General features: G+C 52.6%; 1 protein-coding gene across 2 annotated transcripts in view; it reads right to left on the bottom strand.

Moving 5' to 3' along the window:
• Window positions 1-26,162, bottom strand: part of hsd3b7 (hydroxy-delta-5-steroid dehydrogenase, 3 beta- and steroid delta-isomerase) — a 36,953-nt gene extending 10,791 nt beyond the window's left edge. Inside the window, exons 1-4 of one of the 2 annotated variants that reach the window (XM_088634374.1) lie at window positions 26,009-26,162; window positions 16,459-16,733; window positions 4,636-4,791; window positions 2,267-2,375 (exon numbers count right to left, since the gene is read on the bottom strand). In XM_088634374.1, coding sequence (XP_088490500.1) covers window positions 2,267-2,375; window positions 4,636-4,791; window positions 16,459-16,615 — 422 coding nt within the window. In that variant the 5' untranslated portion in view covers window positions 16,616-16,733; window positions 26,009-26,162. Of the gene's footprint in view, window positions 1-2,266; window positions 2,376-4,635; window positions 4,792-16,458; window positions 16,734-16,997; window positions 18,054-26,008 lie in introns of those variants that run through there. The other variant, XM_088634375.1, reaches the window with a different exon arrangement.
• Window positions 26,163-27,613: the final 1,451 nt, after the last annotated feature.

The following is a 27,613-nucleotide window of genomic DNA, read 5'->3' as shown; positions in this document are numbered from 1 at the left end:
TGTGGAACAAGCTGCCCAGCCACGCTGCGGGGTGAGACACTCAGTCAGGACAGGAGGCTCTTCTTTACACAGAGGGTGGCGGGAGTGTGGAACAAGCTGCCCAGCCACGCTGCTGGGTGAGATCCTCCAGTCAGGACAGGAGGCTCTTCTTTACACAGAGGGTGGCGGGAGTGTGGAACACACTGCTCAGCCATGTCCGGACTTCTCCCAAGAAACAGTTGGATGAGATCCTGGGATCAATTAGCTAATTAGCTACCGGCAACCAAGGGGGAAACTCCGTCTCAGCTGGCGCGGGGACAAGGCCAGATAGGAGTCAGAGAATCAGACACCAGCCCTCCTGTCTGCACCGGGACAGGCATCCAATAACAACACAGGACCTTTCCTGGACCTTGTGCCTGTCACGTCTGTTCTCACATCTCAGCTGCCTGTCTCTCTCCTTCAGCAGGGGCTCACGTTGTAATCTGTCATCCGCATGACCGATTTCCTTCGTCTCAACAGATGTTTTCACACCTGCTGTTAAGCACTTTGAGGAGCAACACTTACAGGTGCTCTTGCATGAGACAAAGCACAGACCCTAAACTGACAGTAACACTAGCTGGGTGTCTGACCAGCATAGGAGGCAGCAACGAGAAACCGAGTCTGAGGAAATACAGATACAGGCAGACTTGGCTTGAGAGGACAGGCTCAGTGACCACAGACTGGACATAGAAACTGGACACAGGCAGACCTGGCTTGAGGGGACAGGCTCAGTGACCACAGACTGGACATAGAAACTGGACAGACTGACCTGGCTGTCCAGAAAGGACAGGCTCAGTGACTACAGATTGGACATAGAAACTGGACACAGGCAGACCTGGCTGCCCAGAGAGGACAGGCTGAGCTCTCACTGCCAACAGGAAAAAATAGAGACAGATGCACTCTCTGCTGCACTGTGAGACATACTCTGGGATTAGATCAACATTATTTGCTCAAATAAACGCATTCCCCAAATTCCCACTCCTGCCAGAATCAGAACAGCTCCAGTCCTGCGATGGTCTATTGCTGTAAATGTCTTCTAACTGTTATTCTCTTGGCAAGGCTGTGATCCCTGGTCACGACAACAGAGCTGAGGACAGACAGACAACAGAGAGAGGAGAGAGGGCTGAGAGACAGAGGAGAGACAAACGGGAGTGAGAGATAGCAAGACACAGAGGAGAGACACTGAAGAGACGAGAGAGAAGAGACACGGGAGAGTGAGAGACAGGAGTGAGAGGGAACAGGGACAGAGGAGAGTGAGAGACAAGAGAGACAGGAGTGAGAGGGAACAGGGACAGAGGAGAGGGAGAGACAAGAGAGACAGGAGTGAGAGAGAACAGGGACAGAGGAGAGTGAGAGACAAGAGAGACAGGAGTGAGAGAGAACAGGGACAGAGGAGAGGGAGAGACAAGAGAGACAGGAGTGAGAGAGAACAGGGACAGAGGAGAGGGAGAGAAAGAGGAGGAGGGTGAGAGAGGAGGAGGAGAGGGAGTGAAAGGGAACAAGATGAGGACAGAAGAACAAGCCACGAGAGACAGAAGGAACACAGCCATGGATCTCTCACTCAGTGTATAAACACAGAAACACGCCGGCACATCCCCACTCCTCCTCCCAGCACAGACCCGGCTGGACAACCTGATCTATCTGTGTGGAGTCTGCATGTTCTCCCTGTTTTTGTGTGGGTTTCCTCCAGGTGCTCCACAGCTCAAAGACATGCTGGCAGGCTAACTGGTTTGTGGGAAAATTGGCCCTGGTGTGAGTATGTGCCTGCCCTGTGATGGACTGTGTCCCTTCCAGCACGTGTCAGGCCTTGTGTCTCTCGCTTGCTGGGATAGACTCCGGCTCCCCTGTGACCCTCACTCGGGCGAAGAGCATGGATGGATGAATAGTTTGAAATCTGTGTACAGCTTTAGTCACCATGATACAGAAAAGATGTTGCTGCTCTAGCATCAGTCCAGAGAAGAGCAACCAGATACAATCTGGGACTGAAGGGGAAAGTTTTGCTGAACTGAAAGTACAGGGCGACAGGGAATCAGACAGGAAGACAGGGAGATAAACAGGGCAACAGGGAATCACACAGGGAGACAGGGAGATAAACAGGGTGACGGCTTAACAGTAATGACACAGAGAGTAATTATACAGTGAGAAAGGAATGACACAGGGAGACAGGAATGAGGCAGAGAGACAGGAATGAGGCAGAGAGACAGTAATGAGCTAAAGAGACAGTAATGAGTCAGTGAGACAGCCTTGCCTGTAGAAGTGGTCTCCCTTGACATTGGGCCCCACCACCTCCATGCTGCTGGTGTAGACAAGATACTGGACCCCCAGCTCCTCGCAGGCGCGCAGCACGTTCTCAGTCCCTGCAGACACACACACACACCAGAGGGGGCGTCAGAGGACCTCGACACCCTGAGCAAACTGACACCACTGCTCTGAGCTTCCAGAGGACCTGCTAAACACAGCGAATCTAAGAACACATCACAACAGAGTGCGATTCCCTTGTAACCCTCCTCAGTTTCATCTGCAATGACATAACAATTCAAATCAACCTGAAGAATTACACTCAACTGATAAGAAGAGTCATTCGGCTGGTCTGGCCTGTGATGCAGTAAGAAGACAATTGATCTGTGTGTCTCATCCAGCTGTTTCTTGCCAGACGTCAGAGTATCAACTTCAACATGGCTGAGCAGCTTGTTCCACACTCCCACCCCACCTGTGTGTAAAGTAGTGCCCTCTCTTCTCAGTTTGAAATCCACGTCCCTGTGGTTTCCACTTGTAATCCTGGTTTGTGCTTCACTGCAGTTTCTGAAGAAATCTTCTGGGTTAACTTTGTCAATGGCTTTGAAGATTTTGAATACCTGTGTCAGTCACCTTGTAATCTTCTCTGTTAATACAGACTAGAGAGACTCAGTTCCTCCAGCCTGTCAGTGTGGGACACTCCCTTCAGACTCAAGAGACTCAGGTCCTCCAGTCTGTCAGTGTGGGACACTCCCTTCAGACTGTCAGGGTGGGACACTCCCTTCAGACTAAAGAGACTCGGTTCCTTCAGACTGTTAGTGTAGGATTCTCTCTTCAGCCCCAGAATTGATCTAATTTCTCTTCTCTTGACAGATTCCAGAGCAGCAATATTTTTTTCTACAGTGTTGTGATGACTAAAGATACACACAATATTCTAAATTTGTTACAGTTTTCACATAAATGCTTCCCCTGACTGGAAGAAGGAAGTCATGAGTCAACATGAACATCTCTGTCTTTCTCACAAGGGAATTTGAAAGTAATGTTTAATAATGCAATATAGAGTACTATTTTACTCCTGCGCTTATACTGTATTGGGCTTGTAGAAAACATATTACTTCAGATTTTCTTTAGTTGTCCTACAGCAAATTGAGACCCTATAACCTGGTAACAAAGCATCAATTTATATCATAATCAGATACATAATTACTAAAATGAGTCTTATTCATGAAGTTAATCATTCACATACTAATATCAAAGTACCTATGGTGTTAAAAAGTAAAATAGAAATTGATCTTCCTTAGACTGCCATAAATGATATGTAGCTTGAAAAGCACTGAAAAACAATTACTTGTTTTTGAAAATCTGTGAGGACATATTGTAAAGAGTGACTGAACTCACACAGCTCAGTGCTCAACTTGCCACCCTGTGACAAAAGACCAAGCGAATCAAATGACCACATCTTTTGCAACAAGAAGGAATTGTTGTCGAGTTTCACAGCTCCACCTGTTGGCGTGGTCTGGAGTTACAGGCAGGTGTGGGGGAGCCTACTAGTCTGACTTCTGGGGTGCCCGTTCCTCCACCAACGGGTGCCCACAGGTGGGGCTGCAGGCCCTCACAGCGAAACTCTCTTTCCTGGGAAGCAGAAGAACCATTTCCTTCACTGGCTGTCAACCACACCTCTCCGAAGTGGGGGAATGGGCCTCGAGCACCAATATTTTCCACACTCCGGGTAGCCACGGGAACATCCTGTTTTCCTCTTTCCATAGCAACGAGCTGTGGATAGAAATTGCTTCCATCTGAGTTTCCAGGCCTTTGTGTTTCCTAATAACACACATCAAAGCGATCTGGACTTGGACTGGACTTGGAACGAGGACATTTGGATCTGGATCTGCCTCCGTGACTCAGCTGTAGGAAAATAAGACTCACGAGGAGTCAGACCAGGCAGTGCAGGAGAGCTCTTGCTTCGGGACACTGTCCTGTCCCGGGCAGCGCAGGAGAGCTCTTTCTTCGGGACACTGTCCTGTCCTGGGCGGTGCAGGAGGACACTTTCTCCAGCGTTCAAGTCCAGACTGCAGGTTCTTCCGTGTGGAGTTTGCATGTTACCACCTTATTCATGCCTCAGTGGCCTAAGGGCATGCTGGGTACTCTGATCGTCAGTGGCAGCGTTCGCCGTGCCCGCTCCCGAGACGGACTGGCAGTCCAGCCTGTCTGTGTGCCGGTGGGAGGGCAGAAACATGTGAGCTGGCATCAGAAGATGCAGCTCGTCAGCGTCTCTTGCATCAGCGCCCGCAGCTTAGCGCTCCAGGTGTGGACAGGGGTCGGCAGGGTCAGTGCCCGGGCACTGGTGCCCAGCAGGGAGGGAGCGGCGCGGCCGGGACTCACCGTGCACGTTGACCGCGCGGATGGTCTCCTCAGGGATACGGTACCAGACGTCCACCAGGCTGGCGGAGTGGATGACGAGGTGCACCCCCTGCAGGGCATCTCTTACTGTGGGGTAGTCAGTGATGTCACCCTGGATCAGTCGGATCTTCACTCGCTCTGTGGGAAGAAGGAAAAACTGTGATGTCACACATACAGCACTGCACAGACACTGTGATGTCATACACAGTGTAATGTGCAGGAGATGTGATGTCATACATACTGGACTGCGCAGACACTGAGATGTCATACATACTGGACAGCGCAGGCACTGTGATGTCATACATAGTGTAATGTGCAGGAGCTGTGATGTCATACATAATGGACTGTGTATCACACTGAGATGTCATACACAGTGTAATGTGCAGGAGCTGTGATGTCATACATAATGATCTGCACAGACACTGAGATGTCATACATAATGGAATGCACAGCCACTGTGATGTCATACATAGTGTAATGTGCAGGAGCTGTGATGTCATACATACACCAGGCTGAACTGCACTGAACTCCACAGGGGCTGTAATGTCACACCCCACACACTGTACTCTAACATTATAGACTGGAGGGTGTAAATAACTGAAAACAGGAGGGGTAAAATTACATCAGGGTCCTGATAAAGGCTTGCCAAATTCTAAAATGATGTTAACTGTACACGCCCTGTGGTGAAGGAATACCAGGTGGAACCAATTCAATACAACATGAGGTCTCCATGGCACAAGGAGGTAACGGGGTAAAAAGCAGGGCAGCCAACTCGCAACACAAACAGTACATTGACAAGCGCACAATCACTCAGTGAGCAGAGCGTGAGATAGGGATCTGTGCGTGCCAGGGCCCTGCCTCTCACAGAGCCAGGATGCTCAGCCAGTACCAAGGCTCCCCTCAAGAAACGGCTGGATCCTCCTGACCTCTGACCCCTTCCTGACGTTCTTACGTAACAGCATGCTGTATACTGTTACACCACAGGAGGAGCCGAGCAGGGGAAGTGTGGTCATTCTTTGTGGTTCGCAGCACCTCTGGGATCTAGGGGCTGGTGAAAGATTACAGGCCCCACTGAAACCGCTCTTACAACACGGTCTAACAGTTCAACTGTCGCACCCCTCCAAGGCCCAGGAGCAAAGACTTCGCTTCAGGCCGCGATTGCCCTGCCAGTCCGCTCGGATCGATTCGAATGAACTCGCCGCTGCAACGGCTGGAGCTGGGCCACTGTAAACACTCTGGAGTACAGACTCCTGCCCACGGTCAAGCACGCAGCCTGGATCACACACACAGCTCAAGCACGCAGCCTGTATCACACACACACACACACACACAGCTCAAGCACGCAGCCTGTATCACACACACACACACAGCTCAAGCACGCAGCCTGTATCACACACACACACAGCTCAAGCACGCAGCCTGGATCTCACATCTCACACACACACACACACACACACACACACACACACACACACACAGCTCACACACACAGCCTGTATCACACACACAGCTCACACACACAGCCTGTATCACACACACAGCTCAAGCACACAGGCTGTATCACACACACAGCTCACACACACAGCCTGTATCACACACACAGCTCACACACACAGCGTGTATCACACACACAGCCTGTATCACACACACAGCTCACACACACAGCCTGTATCACACACACAGCTCAAGCACACAGCCTGTATCACACACACACACACACACACACAGCCTGTATCACACACACAGCTCACACACACAGCCTGTATCACACACACAGCTCACACACAAAGCTTGTATCACACACAGCTCACAAACACAGCTTGTATCACACACACAGCTTACACACACAAGCCGATCCCAGCACCTGGCCTGTGTGCACTCACATTTCTGTCCAGCACAGAGCCTAGTATAGAGCACAGGGCCTGTGTGCACTCACACCTCTGTACAGCACAGAGCACAGAGCCTGTGTGCAGTCACACCTCTGACAAGCACAGAGCACAGCACAGAGCACAGGGCCTGTGTGCAGTCACACCTCTGACAAGCACAGAGCACAGCACAGAGCACAGGGCCTGTGTGCACTCACACCTCTGTACAGCACAGAGCACAGAGCCTGTGTGCAGTCACACCTCTGACAAGAACAGAGCACAGCACAGAGCACAGAGCCTGTGTGCAGTCACACCTCTGACAAGCACAGAGCACAGCACAGAGCACAGAGCCTGTGTGCAGTCACACCTCTGACAAGCACAGAGCACAGCACAGAGCACAGAGCCTGTGTGCAGTCACACCTCTGACAAGCACAGAGCACAGCACAGAGCACAGGGTCTGTGTGCAGTCACACCTCTGACAAGCACAGAGCACAGCACAGAGCACAGAGCCTGTGTGCAGTCACACCTCTGACAAGCACAGAGCACAGGGCCTGTGTGCACTCACACCTCTGCCCAGCACAGAGCACACAGCTTTAATACAGACAGACGACACAACAATACACAGCCATACGCACAACAGACACGCAACGCAGCACGACACAGTGAGGCACACAACGGACACGCAACATAACGAAGCACAACACCCCTTTCACACAGCACAACGCGCACAGCTCCTGCGAAGCGGCTCAGCTGGCGACAGCGCTGTACTCACACGCCAGAGCTCCCCAGCCAAGCCGAGCAGCGGGTCTGGCGCTGTGTCTTGTGGCGCAATCTCGCAGTTAATTCATTACAACAATTTCAAACAGTTTGCCTCTGGAGCGGGGCTCTGCAGGGGGCTCAGACACTCGCGAGGCTGGCGCCGGGCCCAGGACAGCGGCTGCGGAGCGTGCCGTCCCCCTGCTGACCGCGGGGAGAGGAGGGCAGAGTGCAGCTGGCACAGGGGGGATGAGGGGGAGTGGGCAGAACACCTCCACTGGCCCCCCGGGCGGGCGGGGGGCTAGCAGCACGGACCGAGCCAGAGAGAGAGAGAGGGCTGCAAGAAGAGCTCTTACTGCTTCCCAGCAGCCACAGCTGTGCGGCTCTCTCGTCACACTGCTGTCTGCACCCTGGACAGAAGATCAGCAGCTTCTGGAGAGGAGCCGGGGTATCGGCTTCAAGCGCACGGCTGGGGAAACCCGATTCCCCATCCCCTCTCAGGAAACAGCTGGAGGAGATCCTCCAGTCGGGACAGGACACTCTACTTTACACACAGGGTGGTGGGAGTGTGGAACACGAGACAGGTGGATCAGATCCTCCAGCCGGGACAGGACACTCTACTTTACACACAGGGTGGTGGGAGTGTGGAACACGAGACAGGTGGCTCAGATCCTCCAGTCGGGACAGGACACTCTACTTTACACACAGGGGGGTGGGAGTGTGGAACATGAGACAGGTGGATGAGATCCTCCAGTCAGGACAGGACACTCTACTTTACACACAGGGGGGTGGGAGTGTGGAACAAGCTGTCCAGACATGTGGTTGAAGCCGATACCCGGACTCCTCTCAAGGAACAGCTGGATGAGATCCTGGGATCAATTAGCAGCTACATGACTGAACGGGCCAGCTAGGCAGACCAGCCTCCTCTCGCCTGTGACCCGTCTTGTCCTCCTCTCTCCCGGCCGGGGGGGGGGGGGGGGGGGCGTTCGGGGCTTGACGCCTCTCCTGCCTCTGGAGTCGGCAGGGCGTAGGCTGCAGTGGAGCGGTCCAGCGCGTGGGCGCAGGTCAGACGCTCTTCTGACTCGGAGAGCACCGCGCCGGGCTCGCGTTGCTGGGTGGGCACGAGATTGTCAAGGCCACACGCCCCGACCCAGCGGGGGAGTGGAAGTGCGCGGGGAGATAAGGCAGCGTGGGATGACCGCGGAGTAAGGCAGAGGGAACTTCCCTCCCCCACCGCAAGACGTGAGCCAGGAAACGCGCGCGGTACGCTGCAGTGGAGAGAAGCTGCAGTTCACCTGGGCTGACTTTCCCACCACACCCCCGTAACCCCGATTTCTTTGGTTCAGCCTGCACTTACTGGAAATCGCAGGAGGAACAAACCACCCGCAACAGAGAGGGGTGGGGGAGGTTTGTAAGAACTGGGTCCCTTCAGACAAGAAAAAGCCTGTTTGTGACGGGCTTGAGAAGCATTACATCACTCTGATCTGTTTCCCTCTGGATATCTCCTCTCACACTAGTGCCATAACATTAAAACACACAGCAGGACAGGAGACACAGAGAGAGAGAGGAGATCACAGAGAATCCCTCAGTAATACACACACACACCAGGACAGGAGACACAGTGAGAGAGAGGGGAGATCACAGGGAATCCCTCAGTAAAAAAAACACACAACAGGACAGGAGACACAGTGAGAGAGAGAGGAGATCACAGAGAATCCCTCAGTAATACACACACACACCAGGACAGGAGACACAGTGAGAGAGAGGGGAGATCACAGAGAATCCCTCAGTAAAAAAAACACACAACAGGACAGGAGACACAGTGAGAGAGAGAGGAGATCACAGAGAAACCCTCAGTAATACACACAACAGGACAGGAGACACAGTGAGAGAGGAGATCACAGAGAATCCTTCGGTGATAAACACCCAACAGGACAGGAGACACAGTGAGAGAGAGGAGATCACAGAGAATCCCTCAGTAATAAACACACACAACAGGATAGGAGACACAGTGAGAGAGAGGGGAGATCACAGAGAAACCCTCAGTAATACACACAACAGGACAGGAGACACAGTGAGAGAGAGGAGATAACTGGGGAAATCCAGAAGGTGTAACGTGTTCACTTCATTTATGAAATTAACACTACCCACACTGACCCAAAAACACAAACACAACTTCACAACCCCACCCCCACAGTGTCAAACCAGCCTGGCCAGCAGGTGAGGAGTTGAGCGCTGTGCACCTGGAGTGTGACTGACAGTACTGTAAAACCTGGAGCGGATCAGAGCGCTGTGCACCTGGAGTGTGACTGACAGTACTGTAAAACCTGAAGCAGATCAGAGCGCTGTGCACCTGGAGTGTGACTGACAGTACTGTAAAACCTGAAGCAGATCAGAGCGCTGTGCACCTCGAGTGTGACTGACAGTACTGTAAAACCTGGACCGGATCAGAGCGCTGTGCACCTGGAGTGTGACTGACAGTACTGTAAAACCTGAAGCAGATCAGAGCGCTGTGCACCTGGAGTGTGACTGACAGTACTGTAAAACCTGGACCGGATCAGAGCGCTGTGCACCTGGAGTGTGACTGACAGTACTGTAAAACCTGGAGCAGATCAGAGTGCTGTGCACCTGGAGTGTGACTGACAGTACTGTAATAAGAGCAGGTCTGCTGACACTATTTCAGCTGGAACGCGTGGCAACACCCTGTTTTGCTACGTAACCTGTTGCCGGGGTGTTCATCTTTACAAACAGGCACAGGACGTTTCTTAGCCGGCTCAGTCAGCCGCGCACCAGGAATGAGATCCCTTTCCCTGGGTTCGGCCACCGAGCACAAGGAGTTAACACCCGATAGAAGCAGACAAACCACACAACACGGGCCATCCGCCTTCACAGCCTGCAGCTGAGACGCTGCTGGCAAGACAAGGCCTATTGTCAGAGCCCACCTCCTCCACCAGCGTCTCTGAAACCACGTCTCAGAAACCCCAGTGAGTCAGGACTGGAACCCACTGACCTCTCAACTGCTCAGCAATAACCCCTCGTAGGGCCTTGTTTTCTGGAACTGAAAGTAAAGATGCAGAGAATGACACACAGGTGCTTCTACAGGAAAGGAACCGCAGGCGGGGGGAAAAGTAAGTGACCCTCAGCCGGTCAGAGCTCAGAAGGCCCAACTTTCCACACAGAGGGGTGGGAGTGTGGAACAAGCTGCCCAGCCACGCTGCGGGGTGAGACACTCAGTCAGGACAGGAGGCTCTTCTTTACACAGAGGGTGGCGGGAGTGTGGAACAAGCTGCCCAGCCACGCTGCTGGGTGAGACACTCAGTCAGGACAGGAGGCTCTTCTTTACACAGAGGGTGGCGGGAGTGTGGAACAAGCTGCCCAGCCACGCTGCTGGGTGAGACACTCAGTCAGGACAGGAGGCTCTTCTTTACACAGAGGGTGGCGGGAGTGTGGAACAAGCTGCCCAGCCACGCTGCTGGGTGAGACACTCAGTCAGGACAGGAGGCTCTTCTTTACACAGAGGGTGGCGGGAGTGTGGAACAAGCTGCCCAGCCACGCTGCTGGGTGAGACACTCAGTCAGGACAGGAGGCTCTTCTTTACACAGAGGGTGGCGGGAGTGTGGAACAAGCTGCCCAGCCACGCTGTTGATCAAGTATCTATAACTACCCGAAAGGTCGGATGGGATCGGATCAGCTCTGGACTGGTCTTCCGATGAGTGACACTCTGTTTCCAGCAGCACGGACTCTCCTCCCAGGTTTTTGTGTTTGCCACTCTGGGGGAGAGGCCGGGCCAGAGCCAGGAGCCCCGCCAGGCTGCCCCAGAACCGGCGACCTGGAAGGAGACGTCACTGGGCAGGCCCATCACGATTTCCCATGAGCAATCGCCCGCGCGGGAAACCACACCACCGGATTTCCTGCGCCGCCAGTGCACTGCAGCGCCGCGATCTGACCCGGTTTCGCCTACGCTGCCTTCGGCTTCGAGGCCCACACCCCGGCCGACCCCAGGCCCTCCTCTCCTCCTGTGCGCGCGGTTCTGAATCTCGCCGCCATCGCCGCCCCTGGCACCACCCGACCTTGTTACCCGTCTGCCCCGCGGGGGGCGGGCTGGGGGGCCGTCTGCACCCCGCTTTTCAACCACGAGGAAGTGGCATCTGGAAATGAAACAAGCAGCTCCGTGCAGGTTGGAAACTCTACGTGCAGAGAGGTAGAGGGAGTGAGCGTCCGCATTCTTACACCCACACTGTAATCCCAAGAGTCAATAATCCATGAGCTCTTTGTCCAGACACAGAGGACATAGGTGGAAACTACAGGCAAGAGCCTTTAAAACGGAGAACAGGCAGCAGTTCTTTACACAGAGAGTGGTGGGGGTGGGGAACAGGCTGCCCAGCCATGTTGTTGAAGCCGATACCCTGGTTTCTCTCACGAAAGAACTGGATGAGATCCTGAGATCTACTGTCCACTAACAGCCAAACAGTCTGCGACCGGTCTTGTGTTTCGAATGTCTGAAGGTATCGACACTGCAGCTCCACAGCCTGAGGAGTGGCCTGAGGGTGTGTGAGAGAGACAGAGTGAGTGTGCGAGAGAGTGTCAGCATGAGTGTGTCTGAGTGTGTGTGTGTGAAAGTTTTTGTGAGATTGTGTATGTGAGTGTGAGAGTGCGAGTGTGAGCATGAGTGTGTGTCCGTGTGTGAGACTGCGGGAGTGTGAGATCGTGACATTGTGAGAATGAGTGTGAGGGTGTGTGTGCGTGTGTGAGACTGCGGGAGTGTGAGATCGTGAAATTGTGAGAATGAGTGTGAGGGTGTGTGTGCGTGTGTGAGACTGCGGGAGTGTGAGATCGTGAGATTGTGAGAATGAGTGTGAGGGTGTGTGTGCGTGTGTGTGTGAGACTGTGGGAGTGAGTGTGCATGTGTGTCCAGGACACTGTCCCCCCTGACCGCTAGGACAGCAGGAAGCCCCGGAGGTCGCGCACCGGAAGTCGAGCCCTGAGGCAGGCGGGCAGCAGGAGCCTCTCGGCCAGCTCGCCTGCGGGCGCGGTCGGCGCGGCCCAGATGTGCTCCCTCACCACATCATCGGGTCAGCCCAGCTGTGCTCCGACTGACGCATTCCCTTCCTCGGGTGGGAACAGCGGCTCCGTCCTCCCTGTGCGGCTGGGAACGGCGCGGGGTCCGCTGGCGAAAACTCGCTCACCGTAATGAACACGTTAGTTAACGCTCGAAGCTCACTGCGCACCGGGCTCCAGACAGGAAACCCTTCTTCTCCCTTTTTCTAAGAATAATTAAAGGCAATGGAGACCCGCGCCTCAGTGGACCCTTCATATGAGACATAAAACCGAGGTCCTGACTCCCTGTGGTCATTAAAAATCCCAGGGCGTTTCTCGAAAAGAATAGGGGTGTAACCCCGGTGTCCTGGCCAAATTTCCCACCGGCCTTTATTAATCATGGCCTCCTAATAACCCCCCTCTCTGAACTGGCTTCATCACTCTGCTCTCCTCCCCACTGAGAGCTGGTGTGTGTGAGCAGACTGGAGCATCATAGAGGTGGGGCTGCACACTGGTGGTGGAGGGGAGACCCATTACCTGTAAAGAGCTTTGAGTGGTGTCCAGGAGAGCGCTATATAAGTGTGAGGATATTACTATGTCCAATCGTGCATGGGAATCCAGTTAACTTCAAGCTTATTATTATTATTGTTGTTGTATTAAGTTGTGATAACCACTGTGCCAGTTTAAACAGAGGTTTAGTCCTCTATACAGCTATAGCGCAGAAGATGAAGATGAGGTCCAGAGTTCGTCCCTTTCGAACCGGCCGAACCCGCGACAGCTTTTACCGAACCGGGTGACCGGCGCCCTCGTGCTCTCCCCCACCGCACCTGCCGGCTCGCGCTCGTTACCCCCTCGCGCCTCAGCTAACCCCCTCCGTCTGAACCGACGCGTTTCTTGATCGGAAGGTTCGCCAGTTCCGCTCATCTGACGTCACTCAGGAAAAGGACAGGTAGAAGCCGAGAACACCCGCGCAGCTCCAGTCCGTCCAGTGCCCGGGACACGTCACGGTCCGATTCATGAACCGAGCTCAGGGGTGACGCATCCCTGCAGGCGCGTGGGGAACCCTGCGCCAGCTGTGATCCAAATTTCCAAATTGGCCCCGTTTCTTAAAAACTAGTGGCGAACAACGTTCCCTCTAATTTCTAATGGCCTGTGTGCGCAAAAACTTCAAGTTGTGCCATTGTTTTTCCCCAGTGACAAAACCTTCTGCGCACTAAATTGATGTAGATTGATGTAAAATTGTAAACCCGAAATTCTTTTGTGTTAATATAGTCATTCTCGTAGCTACTAAAAATTGTATTTGCTTGTTTTAACAGAAAATGTGAGCTACTTCGTTTTTGGGGGCAATTTAGTTTTATTCTAATGTTATGCAGTTTATAATGCACAGAAATATCACGACAGTCCGAACGGTGTGCGAATAATTCATTAATTTTTTTCTCTCTCCTTTCTTTGGCATTTGCCCATTCTGTGTAAACCTGACTAATGAGCCCTCCATCCATTTGAAAGCTATTAATTCTCATCGGCATAGCCAAATGTTATTAGACAGTGGAGCACTTTTAGCAACAGACTGCTCCAGCTACGGTGTTCAAGGAAACGACTCCGCAGGTCCTTCCTCTCGGCGGCTGTCAGGGTGTATAACGCTGCCCTAGGCTAGGACTGTCAGCCCTTCATCTGCTCGTCTATGGACAGCATGTTGCACTATTGCACTTTTTGGACACTCAATCTGTATAAGCCTATGCACATTTTGCACATATTTTTATTGTTTTTACAGTGACTATGATCATATTTTGCACACACCTATGTATTTATTTGTATTTATTTATTTTATATTACTGTACGTATTCTAATTTTTTGTCTATCCTGATGTCTGTTTTTTTTTTGCTTGTCTTGAGCTACTGTAACACATCAATTTCCCTTCGGGATCAATACAGTCTTATCTATCTATCCAAATGATTAATTCAGCTTTGCAAGGTCACAAAACTGTTCGTTCTGAAGTGCAAAGGTCACCACATCAGCAAAGTCTGTAACTAGTTTCCATTTAATTTTGTCACGCACAGCACAGTTAAAGCCAGTGCAGCGTGTAACTATGACAGTATTTTCAGCTAAAAACTCTGTCTATTCTGAGCCTAAAGCATTAACTTGCTGATCAAAGTCTGACCATTCTTGTACTTCATCTGCGGGAAACCTCTCTTCCAAATCAACACAAAGCCGTTATAAAAGTTAACAGAGAACTCATATCCACTGCCATGTTTTCTTTGCTCAGCAAGGCCTCAACTAAGAACACCTGTGCCCGACCCCCGCGACAGAAAGACGGTAGTACGTGGTTCAAGGTCGAAAGGTACAGTAACATCGCGGCTACCGCGTTTGACAAAAGAGAGATATCCAGCCATGTTGTGGAAGCCGATGCCCTGGCTTCTCTCGAGAAACACCTGCCTGAGATCCTCCAGCCAGGACAGGAGGCTCTACTTTACACACAGCGTGGTGGGAGTGTGGAACAGGAGACGGCTTAGCTCCGTGAAGATGCTTGGTTTTTTTCGGGGGTGGTGATGTCACCCCGCCTTCCTAAAACGTCGTAGGGGAGCCTTACCGGTCTCATGCGTTAGTGCTGCGTTTGTGCCGTTGAAAGTAGCGTTTGTGCTGCTTTCGTTCCCGAGATATAGCGCCTTGTTTTTCGGGTGATCGCGTGACCATGTATGGCGACTTTGACCTGGAGTAACCCCGTCTGCCGAGTTCAAGCGTCTGTTACTGAGTAACAGTACCTGACATTTTATTTCCCTGTTTTCCCGGGGGGTGGTTTGTTTTTGCATTTAACACCAGAATATTCTGCGTGTTTGTGTGAACATTCAAATTAAATTAAAAATTGTCACGGATATCATACCCTAATCAGAACAGTTGCGGATGTAGGCTCAAAAGGCGAACATTAGCAAGCAACTGCATGTTCTTACAAAGAGGCTTTAACGAGCACGTCTCAATACTTCGTAGCTGTGTCCTTTTTTAAACATCTGAAGAAGTAATCAATTTCTCATTGTGTTCTATGTACTAAGGTGACTCGAATAGTTCATAACAACGTTGGAGACTGCCGGCTCACACATGCAGACTGCGGAAATATTGGAAAATATTATTTTCAGATAAAGTAACTGAACATATACCTAAGGTCGTTAAGAATTACTCATTACCCATGTCTTCGTATTTACGTCGTATTCACTATCAACGGCACAAACCCAGCACTAACGACTGAGGTGGGTTTCATCATTTGTGCTGTTTGTGGGGGGGCATTTTCACGCAGCTAGACAGCTGGCTGAGATCCTCCAGTCAGGACAGGAGGCTCTACTTTACACACAGGGTGGTGGGGGTGTGGAACAGGCTGGGTGAGTTCCTGGGATCAGTTCTCTTAAATAGCCCAAACGGGCCGAGGGCCTCCTCTCGCCCTTCACGGTTGTTGTGTTTTGCATATCGCAGCCCTCGGGTGCCTCTGAGTCACCCCGCGCTGGCCTCGCGGCCGGCTCCCCCTGAGCCGCAGGCACGCGAGCCGCGATCGATGTCGCTACTTTCATTGCCAGCCGGGCTGTTCACTCCGTCAGCAAAAGCCATTGTGCTGGCAAATTGTGAGAACAGCACTTTACGTTCAGCACGATTAACCCCACATCATGTTGAAGAGCGCTGCAGGTCTCCAGATTTATTTTAACGGACCGTCGCCGGACACGTTCGCGAGGGACAGGGACACGCGGGACCCGCAGGACGGACCCGCTAACCACCGGCCTCCGCGCCGATTCCGCGCTTTCGCGTGTCCTTCACTCCGCGCTCAGCGCCCCGAGCGCGAATCACGGAGGAGACTGAGACACCGCGACAGCCGGACCTGTGACGGACACGCCGCGGTCACCTCGGTGCGGGTCGGCTCGACCCCACGCTGTTAGTCCGGTCTCCGCCGGCATTCGTCGCTCTACGGGACGTCCGTCCGGCTGAAGCCCGGAGCGCTCTCGGGTGTCAATCCGGTTCACTCTGGGACCGAGCGGGTTTATAGCCACCTGCCCCGACCGAGCAGGCGCTGCCGGATCTCGACAGCGGCGCAGCGGCGGATCGAGTGCGGGTCTTCCCGCCTGTATAGCGCCTTCGGCAGCCAGTGCCTCGAACCCCGGACCGGCCTCACCTGTGCCGAGCTGCTCCAGGCTGGGGTCCACGTGCAGGTCGAAGAGCCGGACCTCCGACACCGTCTCCTCCTTCTCCACCAGCAAGCGGACCAGGTGCTGACCCAGGAACCCGCAGCCGCCCGTCACTAGGTACACCCGCCCCGGCTGGACCGTCATCCTCGCTGTCCTCGGCGTCTCTGGCTCGGCGGTTGTGTTAAAGTGGCGGACCGGATCGGACTCCCTTCTCCTTCAAAAGCGGATCGCCCTCTGAGCCCCGGGTCCGGCGCTGCAGGATCTACGAGAGGGGCGGGAGGGGCGGGAGCCCCGGTTACCAGGCGACACTCCACGCCGCCAGTTCTCTTTTATAATTTATTTACGACATCGCTCTAATCAAAAAGTGACAGGCTCGGGGACTGGCCGTGGGAGAGAGAGAGCTGGCCTTGACCCAAATGGTATCTTATCTCTCCTCCCGGGTCCGTCCTTCAAAACGCGCAGAGGCAGCAGAAAAGACAGCTCGCCAGCGCTTCGCCCAAGCAAAAATAAGGAAAGAAAAACATACTGACGGCAACTGACGGAGAGAGATTGCGGCGTTGGTGCCTGCGCTGTGGATCTGTCGCAAGTGCGGTGAAGCCGAGCCGAGCGGAGCGGAGCTCCGGATCGGTGTGCTGGAGCTCTGGCGCTGCGCAGACGGGCTCCACACACACACACCTCGGTCCGCGGCCCGCAGCCCTGCCTGAGTGCGCACGGCCCCGGGTTCGAGGTCGAGCCGGTGTCGCTCTTGGCCCGCTGGGGGGCACCGTCGCGTGTCTGCGTTTTTAATCAGCCGGGGCTGGGATGCATGAGGCCAGGATGGGGAATGGATGAATTAAGGGGCCGGCCCGTCCTACACAGTTTATTTTTGACACATAGTGTCGCACCTGCGCGATGCGAAACCTCAAAGATTCGCGGTGGTGATTTTTTTTAAATTAAAGTTTCTAAAACGATAAGATCTAGGACGGACAGCCACCGAATTGTTCTAGGCCAGCCACGACTGTTGTTGGAACCGCAATCTGGGGGCGACCTGGGGCGACCTTGTTCATTGATTCTGAGCTCAGGAGGAGGAAGCGAAGCGGAACGTGCTGTAGGTACCAGCTTGTCTCGCCACGTCCGGAGCGGAAGTGACGCTCGGACGCTCGCCGCCGGCTCGCGAGCTAACGGGTCGGGTCCGGCGTCCGTCCCGATCCGGCTACCAAGAGAGCCCAGCACGTCATTTCGCAGAAGTGAGGTGGGTGACAGGGCTGTGGCGCGCTGGTTGAAACAATTCTCATTTTGCGCATTTCCGCCGGGCGGCAGTTTCCCGGACAGTCCCGGAGGTCGTGGCGGGTCGTAGAAATCTCACACACACAATAATGGCAATTCACAGGCGGAGTCGATCTGCTGTTACTCGCTGGAGTCTTGAACATACGGTTGGACCAGGACCAGGACCAGGACCAGGGACGGCGCGCACGCACATGAACTCACTGGTCAAAACCCCAGCCCAGCTGCTGGGGTTTTGATGATTTGAATTGCACCCCAGATCGATCTATCCGGCTGCTCTGATCTGCTTGCAGCTCTGTGGAAGATGGGAAGCTTCCCAGTAAATATCCATACAAGGGCAATGTTTTTTGCGGCACTAAAGAGAAAGGTCTCATCTCTCGACCGGCGTGATTTGCTCAGGTCACCAAGCCTGTCTTTGTCTTGTTTTTTACACTTGTTTTACAATCGAGAGACTTTCTGTAAGTAAGAATTCCATTGTACCAGTCCCGGTTACATATGGCAATAAAGTTCAAGTTCAAGCAAGGGTCCAGTTTATGATAATATCCTCACACTTATATAGCGCTCTTCTGGACACTCCACTCTTTACAGGTAATGGGGATCCCCTCCAGCACCAGTGTGCAGCCCCTCCTGGATGATGCTCCAGTCTGCTCACACACACCAGCTCTCAGCGGGGAGGAGAGCAGAGTGATGAAGCCAGTTCAGAGAGGGGGGTTATTAGGAGGCCATGATTAGTAAAGGCCAGGGAGAAATTTGGCCAGGACACCGGGGTTACACCCCTACTCTTTTCGAGAAAGGCCCTGGGATTTTTAATGACCACAGAGAGTCAGGACCTCGGTTTCACGTCTCATCAGAAGGACAGTATAGTGTCCCCGACACTGTACTGGGGCATTAGGACCCACACAGCGCCCCCTAGTGTCCCCACTAACACATGACTGACTAGGCTCACACCTGCTGAGCTTCAGGGTGATAAAGCAGATGGATTGATAGGAGGGCAATTCCTGGAATGACTTCTGACAGGAACACAGGACAGGGCAGAAACTAGAGGAACAAGCTCCCAGCCATGTTGCAGAAGCCAATACACTGGATTCTTCCATAGACACAGCTGGATGAGATCCTGCAGTCAGGACAGGAGGCTCTACTTTACACACAGGGTGGTGGGAGTGTGGAACAAGCTGCCCAGTCAAGTTGATTAAGCTGGGGCCCTAACTTCTCTCAAGAAACAGCTGGATGAGATCCTCCAGTGAGGACAGGAGACTAAACTTTACACAGACTGTGGCAGGAGTGTGGAACAAGTGGCCCAGCCATGTGGATGAAGCTGATGAATTCTTCTCTCGAGGGGAAGGAAATGGCTCATCCGAGACGGCTGGCCAGTAATCCTAGGAAAGCTCTGTGTTTGTGGGAGTGTAGGAAAAGAACTGTCATTCCATACAGTCCAGCCGGATACCGAACATCCCTGGCAGTAAACACCTGCAGGAAGAGCAGAGCTCTGCCAAACATTTCTGCCCCCGCAACACATTCCTCCCCGGGTCTCCACCCCTGTCATCTGTCATGAGAATCAGAGGCTTCACTGGCATGTTTATAAATACACTTCACAAAACTGAAGTACTGTTTACACCACTCAGACAGAGTTCAGAGAGCTAATCCAGACACACTGACTGGACACTCCAGTACATTAACACTGCACTGAGAGAGAGGGGTTCATACAGACACACTGACTGACTGGACACTCCAGTACATGAACACTGCACTGAGAGAGAGGGGTTCATACAGACACACTGACTGACTGGACACTCCAGTACATTAACACTGCACCGAGAGAGAGGGGTTCATACAGTCACACTGACTGGACACTCCAGTACATTAACACTGCACTGAGAGAGAGGGGTTCATACAGACACACTGACTGGACACTCCAGTACATTAACACTGCACTGAGAGAGAGGGGCTCATACAGACACACTGACTGACTGGACACTCCAGTACATTAACACTGCACTGAGAGAGAGGGGTTCATACAGACACACTGACTGACTGGACACTCCAGTACATTAACACTGCACTGAGAGAGAGGGGTTCATACAGACACACAGACTGACTGGACACTCCAGTACATTAACACTGCACTGAGAGAGAGGGGCTCATACAGACACACTGACTGACTGGACACTCCAGTACATTAACACTGCACTGAGAGAGAGGGGTTCATACAGACACACTGACTGACTGGACACTCCAGTACATTAACACTGCACTGAGAGAGAGGGGCTCATACAGACACACTGACTGACTGGACACTCCAGTACATTAACACTGCACTGAGAGAGAGGGGTTCATACAGACACACTGACTGACTGGACACTCCAGTACATTAACACTGCACTGAGAGAGAGGGGTTCATACAGACACACTGACTGACTGGACACTCCAGTACATTAACACTGCACTGAGAGAGAGAGGGGTTCATACAGACACACTGACTGACTGGACACTCCAGTACATTAACACTGCACTGAGAGAGAGGGGCTCATACAGACACACTGACTGACTGGACACTCCAGTACATTAACACTGCACTGAGAGAGAGGGGTTCATACAGACACACTGACTGACTGGACACTCCAGTACATTAACACTGCACTGAGAGAGAGGGGTTCATACAGACACACTGACTGACTGGACACTCCAGTACATTAACACTGCACTGAGAGAGAGAGGGGTTCATACAGACACACTGACTGACTGGACACTCCAGTACATTAACACTGCACTGAGAGAGAGGGGTTCATACAGACACACTGACTGGACACTCCAGTACATTAACACTGCACTGAGAGAGAGGGGCTCATACAGACACACTGACTGACTGGACACTCCAGTACATTAACACTGCACTGAGAGAGAGGGGTTCATACAGACACACTGACTGGACACTCCAGTACATTAACACTGCACTGAGAGAGAGGGGTTCATACAGACACACTGACTGGACACTCCAGTACATTAACACTGCACTGAGAGAGAGGGGCTCATACAGACACACTGACTGACTGGACACTCCAGTACATTAACACTGCACTGAGAGAGAGGGGCTCATACAGACACACTGACTGACTGGACACTCCAGTACATTAACACTGCACTGAGAGAGAGGGGTTCATACAGGCACACTGACTGACTGGACACTCCGGTACATGAACAGTCTCTCATTTCCACTGAGAACAAGGTTAACACAGATGCAGTAATTAACAGGAAAACGCGGTGCTCTGATGAATTCTGTCCTGCACCTGTAGGGTGGCAGTAAGCACTCATCGCCAATACAAATTAAATCAAACCTTGAGCCAAGGAGAATTCCTCACTAATTTTCGAATGAACAACAAAGCAGGCGACGGGGCCACAGAAGAAATCAGAGCGGTTCTCTGCACGTCACACAGCACTGGGGCGATAGCAGCATGCAGTACTTTGACTCGCTGTGTCCCTGGCTCCTTGTCCTGTAGACTCTGCTCTGTGCTGATAAGAGCCCTGTGGCCTGATAAGGCCAGCCTTGTGAAAGGTTTTCGGGAGAGAGTTGTAAGCGCCGGACCCTGACCCGATCCTGAAAGGGGGGTATCTGAATGGAAGGAGACCCATCTGAGTCCAGAGTCCAGACAAGTCTCCCAGCAGGACTGGCAGTCTGACTCCCAGAGCACAGCAATCTGATCCAGGTTTTACACTGTTCGCACTCCGCCTTCCTGTACAGACTCTTATGGGACACACTGTATACACACACACACACACACACCTGTACAGACTCTTACAGGACACACTGTACACACACACCTGTACAGACTCTTACAGGACACACTGAACACACACACCTGTACAGACTCTTACAGGACACACTGTACACACACACACACCTGTACAGACTCTTACGGGACACACTGTAAACACACACACACCTGTACAGACTCTTATGGGACACACTGTATACACACACACACACACACACACACACACACACACACACACACACACACACACACACACACACACACACACACACACACACACCTGTACAGACTCTTACAGGACACACTGTATACACACACACACCTGTACAGACTCTTACTGGACACACTGTATACACACACACCTGTACAGACTCTTACGGGACACACTGTAAACACACACACACCTGTACAGACTCTTACGGGACACACTGTATACACACACACACACTGTACACACACACACACACACAAACCTGTACAGACTCTTACAGGACACACTGTATACACACACACACCTGTACAGACTCTTAGTGGACACACTGTATACACACACACCTGTACAGACTCTTACTGGACACACTGTATACACACACACCTGTACAGACTCTTACGGGACACAATCAGGAAAATCAGAATTACTTGTAGAATTATAGAGCCACAAATATTTACATTTAAGACCCCTGTTAATATGACCACAGTGTATAAAAGGCAAAAGAAGAACTAATTTTCCCCAGAGCAGTGTGCTACTTGGTGAAGTGTCAGAAACTCCCTTCACTCTACACAGACACATGACTTACTGTTGCGAGCAGCCTGACACATATCTCTCTCTCTCTCACAGTTCCCCTCCCTCACATGAGTTTGGTAGTGTGTGCAGAGTCCACATGCAGAACTGCCCTCTCACTCAGGAACTGCCCCCTCATTCACCCTGAGGCATGTCAACCTGTGGTCATGCTTCTGGTGACTGGTCTGCTACTACCTTACCATCCTCAGGAGGCCCAGGCCGTACTGTGTGCTGGGTCAGTCCTATGGACATCCAGGGAGGACACTGTCATATTCAAGCAATGCCACAAGTGAAAAGCTAGATGAGATCCTCCAGTCAGGACAGGAGACTCTACTTTACACAAAGGGTGGCGGGAGTGTGGAACAAGCTGCCGAGCCCCGTTGTTGAAGCCGACACCCAGTTGTTTCTCAGGAAGAGAAGAGAATAGTTCAAGAGGAGAGTTCAAGAGAGGAGAGAGGCCGGGAGAGCAGCAGACGAGGAGGGTGGAGAGACTAGAGCAGTCTGTTCTGGTCTGATAAGCTTTGGATGCATCTTCTCCCGGTCAGATAACATCAAGATGCCTCTCCCGGGAGCGCCGTGCCACTTCTTGGAACAGCCGGAGGTGCAGGAGACATGCAGGGGCAAGTCTGCACCAACCTGTTGCACAGCCAGCCTTTTGCACTCGAACCCTGCACGGCATGTCCTCCTCTGGTATGCTCCATGACCGGCCCGACGTGTGCTAGTCCGGATCGCTCAGTTCCAGGTTATATACGCACCAGCAGGCAGTAGGAAGTGATTCACCCATCCATCCGGTTTGTAATCGCTGTCTCCAGCACAGGGCCAGGGCAGGGGGGAGCTGGAGCCTATCCCAGCCAGCAACAGGTGCAACATGGGGTCCAGCCTGATGGGCCTCCAGTCCTTCATAGGGCAGACAGACACAGACACTCACACCTGGGCCAAATTTTCCAGAAGCCAAATAAGCTGCCAGCATGACTTGGGACTGTGGGAGAAAACCCGCACATTGCGAGGACACCTGTGTGAACTCAGCGAGAGCATGCAAACTCCACACAGACTGCACCCCCAGGAATTGAAGCCAGGGCCCCAGGGCTGTGGGGCAGCAATGCTAAACACTTCGCTCCCGTACCACTGTGTGAAGCGATGCAGCAGCTAACGCAGCTCATGTCACAGACTGATCAAACTGACTCACTGACGGGTGTTTATCAGCAGTGTCATGTGTTGCTCTCTATTACTATTAACGTCATGTGTTCTCGGCTTGATAAAGCTAGAAGGCATGGAAATACCATAATACCTCACTTTGCATCAGGGCTACATTCCAGAGAAAGTCGTGTTGACGTTCCTGCTGGCTCGGTGGCTTCAGAGCAGCAGACTGGAGCAGGTTGTGAGAAAATAGAAAACTGTCCAGGCGCCCTCTGCTGGCGAAGGGTGGTACAGCAGGCCAATAACATCACAGAGAGGGTGACACACCCCCCCCCTGCTGTAAATTTACACCCTTCCCATCTGGGACACCTGTCTGCTCCCCGAGGGGGTAACATTAATAGATCTACGAAACTGCTTTCCCCCTTATTCAGTTTCGTTTCTGAATAATCCAAAAGAGGAACATATTCTCCTACTGCAGCTTTTTTTTATAGCACACGTTGCTGAAGCACTTTCTGTCCCTGTTGAGGCCTGCAGAGCTCTGGAGAGCAGACACCGAACGTACACGCCAGGGAAGGAAACTCTCGCTGGCCTGGCTGGAGCTCTGAGGCTGTCCGCTGGTTAATGAAAAGCTGGCAGAGAGAGAGAGAGAGACGTGCCACACGACTGCGCAGCTCTGAACTCTTGCCCTGTTTTCAGAAGCAAACTCACAGGAAGGATGCCTGCTGACAGAGCCTCCCCTCCCCCAGACGTGCGATCTCACACACACATACACACCCTGCATGGCTTTCACAGCACAGGCGACACGGTCCGGCGGAGTCCTGCACACTCCGAGGAGTCTGGTGTCCCGAAACCCCTGCCCGGGAAAACAGTGCAGCTGTAACTGGGAATACATACATTTACCTGCGAGTGCGAGGCTGTAACTGGGAATACACACATTTACCTGCGAGTGCGAGGCTGTAACTGGGAATACACACATTGACCTGCGAGTGCTCACCTGTAACTGGGAATACACACATTGACCTGCGAGTGCGCACCTGTAACTGGGAATACACACATTTACCTGCGGGTGCGCACCTGTAACTGGGAATACACACATTTACCTGCGGGTGCACACCTGTAACTGGGAATACACACATTTACCTGTGAGTGCGAGGCTGTAACTGGGAATACACACATTGAGCTGCGAGTGCGCACCTGTAACTGGGAATACACACATTTACCTGCGAGTGCTCACCTGTAACTGGGAATACACACATTGACCTGCGAGTGCGAGGCTGTAACTGGGAATACACACATTTACCTGTGAGTGTGCACCTTTAACTGGGAATACACACATTTACCTGCAAGTGCGCACCTGTAACTGGGAATACATACATTTACCTGCGAGTGCTCACCTGTAACTGGGAATACACACATTGACCTGCGAGTGCGCACCTGTAACTGGGAATACACACATTTACCTGCAGGTGCGCGGCTGTAACTGGGAATACACACATTTACCTGTGAGTGTGCACCTGTAACTGGGAATACACACATTGACCTGCGAGTGCTCACCTGTAACTGGGAATACACACATTGACCTGCGAGTGCTCACCTGTAACTGGGAATACACACATTGACCTGCGAGTGCGCACCTGTAACTGGGAATACACACATTTACCTGCAGGTGCGCGGCTGTAACTGGGAATACACACATTTACCTGTGAGTGTGCACCTGTAACTGGGAATACACACATTGACCTGCGAGTGCTCACCTGTAACTGGGAATACACACATTGACCTGCGAGTGCTCACCTGTAACTGGGAATACACACATTGACCTGCGAGTGCGCACCTGTAACTGGGAATACACACATTTACCTGCAGGTGCGCGGCTGTAACTGGGAATACACACATTTACCTGTGAGTGTGCACCTGTAACTGGGAATACACACATTGACCTGCGAGTGCTCACCTGTAACTGGGAATACACACATTGACCTGCGAGTGCTCACCTGTAACTGGGAATACACACATTGACCTGCGAGTGCGCACCTCTAACTGGGAATACACACATTTACCTGCAAGTGCGCAGCTGTAACTGGGAATACATACATTTACCTGCGAGTGCTCACCTGTAACTGGAAATACACACATTTACCTGCGAATGCGAGGCTGTAACTGTTGAAAGAGTGGAGATAACAGAGTCTCTCAGTAATAAACACACACAACAGGACAGGAGACAGAGTGAGAGAGAGGACACCACAGAGGGTCTCTCAGTAACACAGAAAGAAGTCTCAGGATGAAGTTGTTGTTTTAGTCTCAGACGGTGTCCAAATCTCCCAGACACGTTCCGGCTAATCAGCGCAAGCAGAGCTTGCTTTTGATCACAAACCACGCAGTATGATCTTGGTCTTTTTTTTTCTGTCTGTGATTTATCCCGATCCATTCCACAATGCCACTGGATCCACGTCCCATACCCACATACCCAGAATCCACCTCTCTCTCTCACTGCTTGGCCAGCAGAATCTGGGTCCTGATCCAGAATTTCCACCCATCAGACTCTCTCCCCCCCTCTGACCGCGTGGTAGAAAGAAGGACACACACCTGCCTCTCACTCCCGCGCTCTCAGGAAGCGGATCTTTCTACCAGACACCTCTGGATCTCCAGCTGTTTCCTCGCGGCCTGCAGCCCTCTTCTTCCTCCCCTCGGTCTTGGTGCGGCCCATGTTTGGGCTTTGCTCCTGAGCGAGAGCGAGGCAGACAGACAGAGAACATCTGTGAAAGCAGAGACCGGCGAGGCTTCTCTCCTCTGCCTGGTCCTAGAGCCCGTAAGATACTGGCCCCTTTCAAGAGGCGTCTGCAGTTGAGGATATCTGTGCTCAGACACGTCAGGCCCTGCAGAGCTGCTGCTAAATCAGGAAAACATCGGCAATTCTGAATGACAACATTCAAACGCAGACTCCTCCTGTCCACTGACACAGCCCAGTCACAGAGCTCTAGACTCCTCCAGTCCACTGACACAGCCCAGTCACAGAGCTCTAGACTCTTACTGTCCACTGACACAGCCCAGTCACAGAGCTCTGGACTCCTCCAGTCCACTGACACAGCCCAGTCACAGAGCTCTAGACTCCTCCAGTCCACTGACACAGCCCAGTCACAGAGCTCTAGACTCCTCCAGTCCACTGACACAGCCCAGTCACAGAGCTCTAGACTCTTACTGTCCACTGACACAGCCCAGTCACAGAGCTCTGGACTCCTCCAGTCCACTGACACAGCCCAGTCACAGAGCTCTAGACTCCTCCAGTCCACTGACACAGCCCAGTCACAGAGCTCTAGACTCCTCCAGTCCACTGACACAGCCCAGTCTCAGAGCTCTAGACTCCTCCAGTCCACTGACACAGCCCAGTCACAGAGCTCTAGACTCTTACTGTCCACTGACACAGCCCAGTCACAGAGCTCTAGACTCCTCCAGTCCACTGACACAGCCCAGTCACAGAGCCCTAGACTCTTACTGTCCACTGACACAGCCCAGTCACAGAGCTCTAGACTCTTACTGTCCACTGACACAGCCCAGTCACAGAGCTCTAGACTCCTCCAGTCTACTGACACAGCCCAGTCACAGAGCTCTAGACTCCTCCAGTCTACTGACACAGCCCAGTCACAGAGCTCTAGACTCCTCCAGTCCACTGACACAGCCCAGTCACAGAGCTCTAGACTCCTCCAGTCCACTGACACAGCCCAGTCACAGAGCTCTAGACTCTTACTGTCCACTGACACAGCCCAGTCACAGAGCCCTAGACTCTTACTGTCCACTGACACAGCCCAGTCACAGAGCTCTAGACTCCTCCAGTCCACTGACACAGCCCAGTCACAGAGCCCTAGACTCTTACTGTCCACTGACACAGCCCAGTCACAGGGCTCTGGACTCCTCCTGTCCACTGACACAGCCCAGTCACAGGGCTCTAGACTCTTACTGTCCACTGACACAGCCCAGTCACAGAGCTCTAGACTCCTCTAGTCCACTGACACAGCCCAGTCACAGAGCTCTGGACTCCTCCTGTCCACTGACACAGCCCAGTCACAGAGCTCTAGACTCCTCCTGTCCACTGACACAGCCCAGTCACAGGGCTCTAGACTCTTACTGTCCACTGACACAGCCCAGTCACAGAGCTCTAGACTCCTCCTGTCCACTGACACAGCCCAGTCACAG

The sequence above is a fragment of the Lepisosteus platostomus genome, chromosome 6 (assembly GCF_059453375.1).
Source record: "Lepisosteus platostomus isolate fLepPlt1 chromosome 6, fLepPlt1.hap1, whole genome shotgun sequence".
In the NCBI taxonomy this organism is placed as follows: domain Eukaryota; kingdom Metazoa; phylum Chordata; class Actinopteri; order Semionotiformes; family Lepisosteidae; genus Lepisosteus; species Lepisosteus platostomus.
The sequence above is the reverse complement of the archived record's forward strand: the minus strand, read 5'-3'. Positions and strand labels throughout refer to the sequence as shown.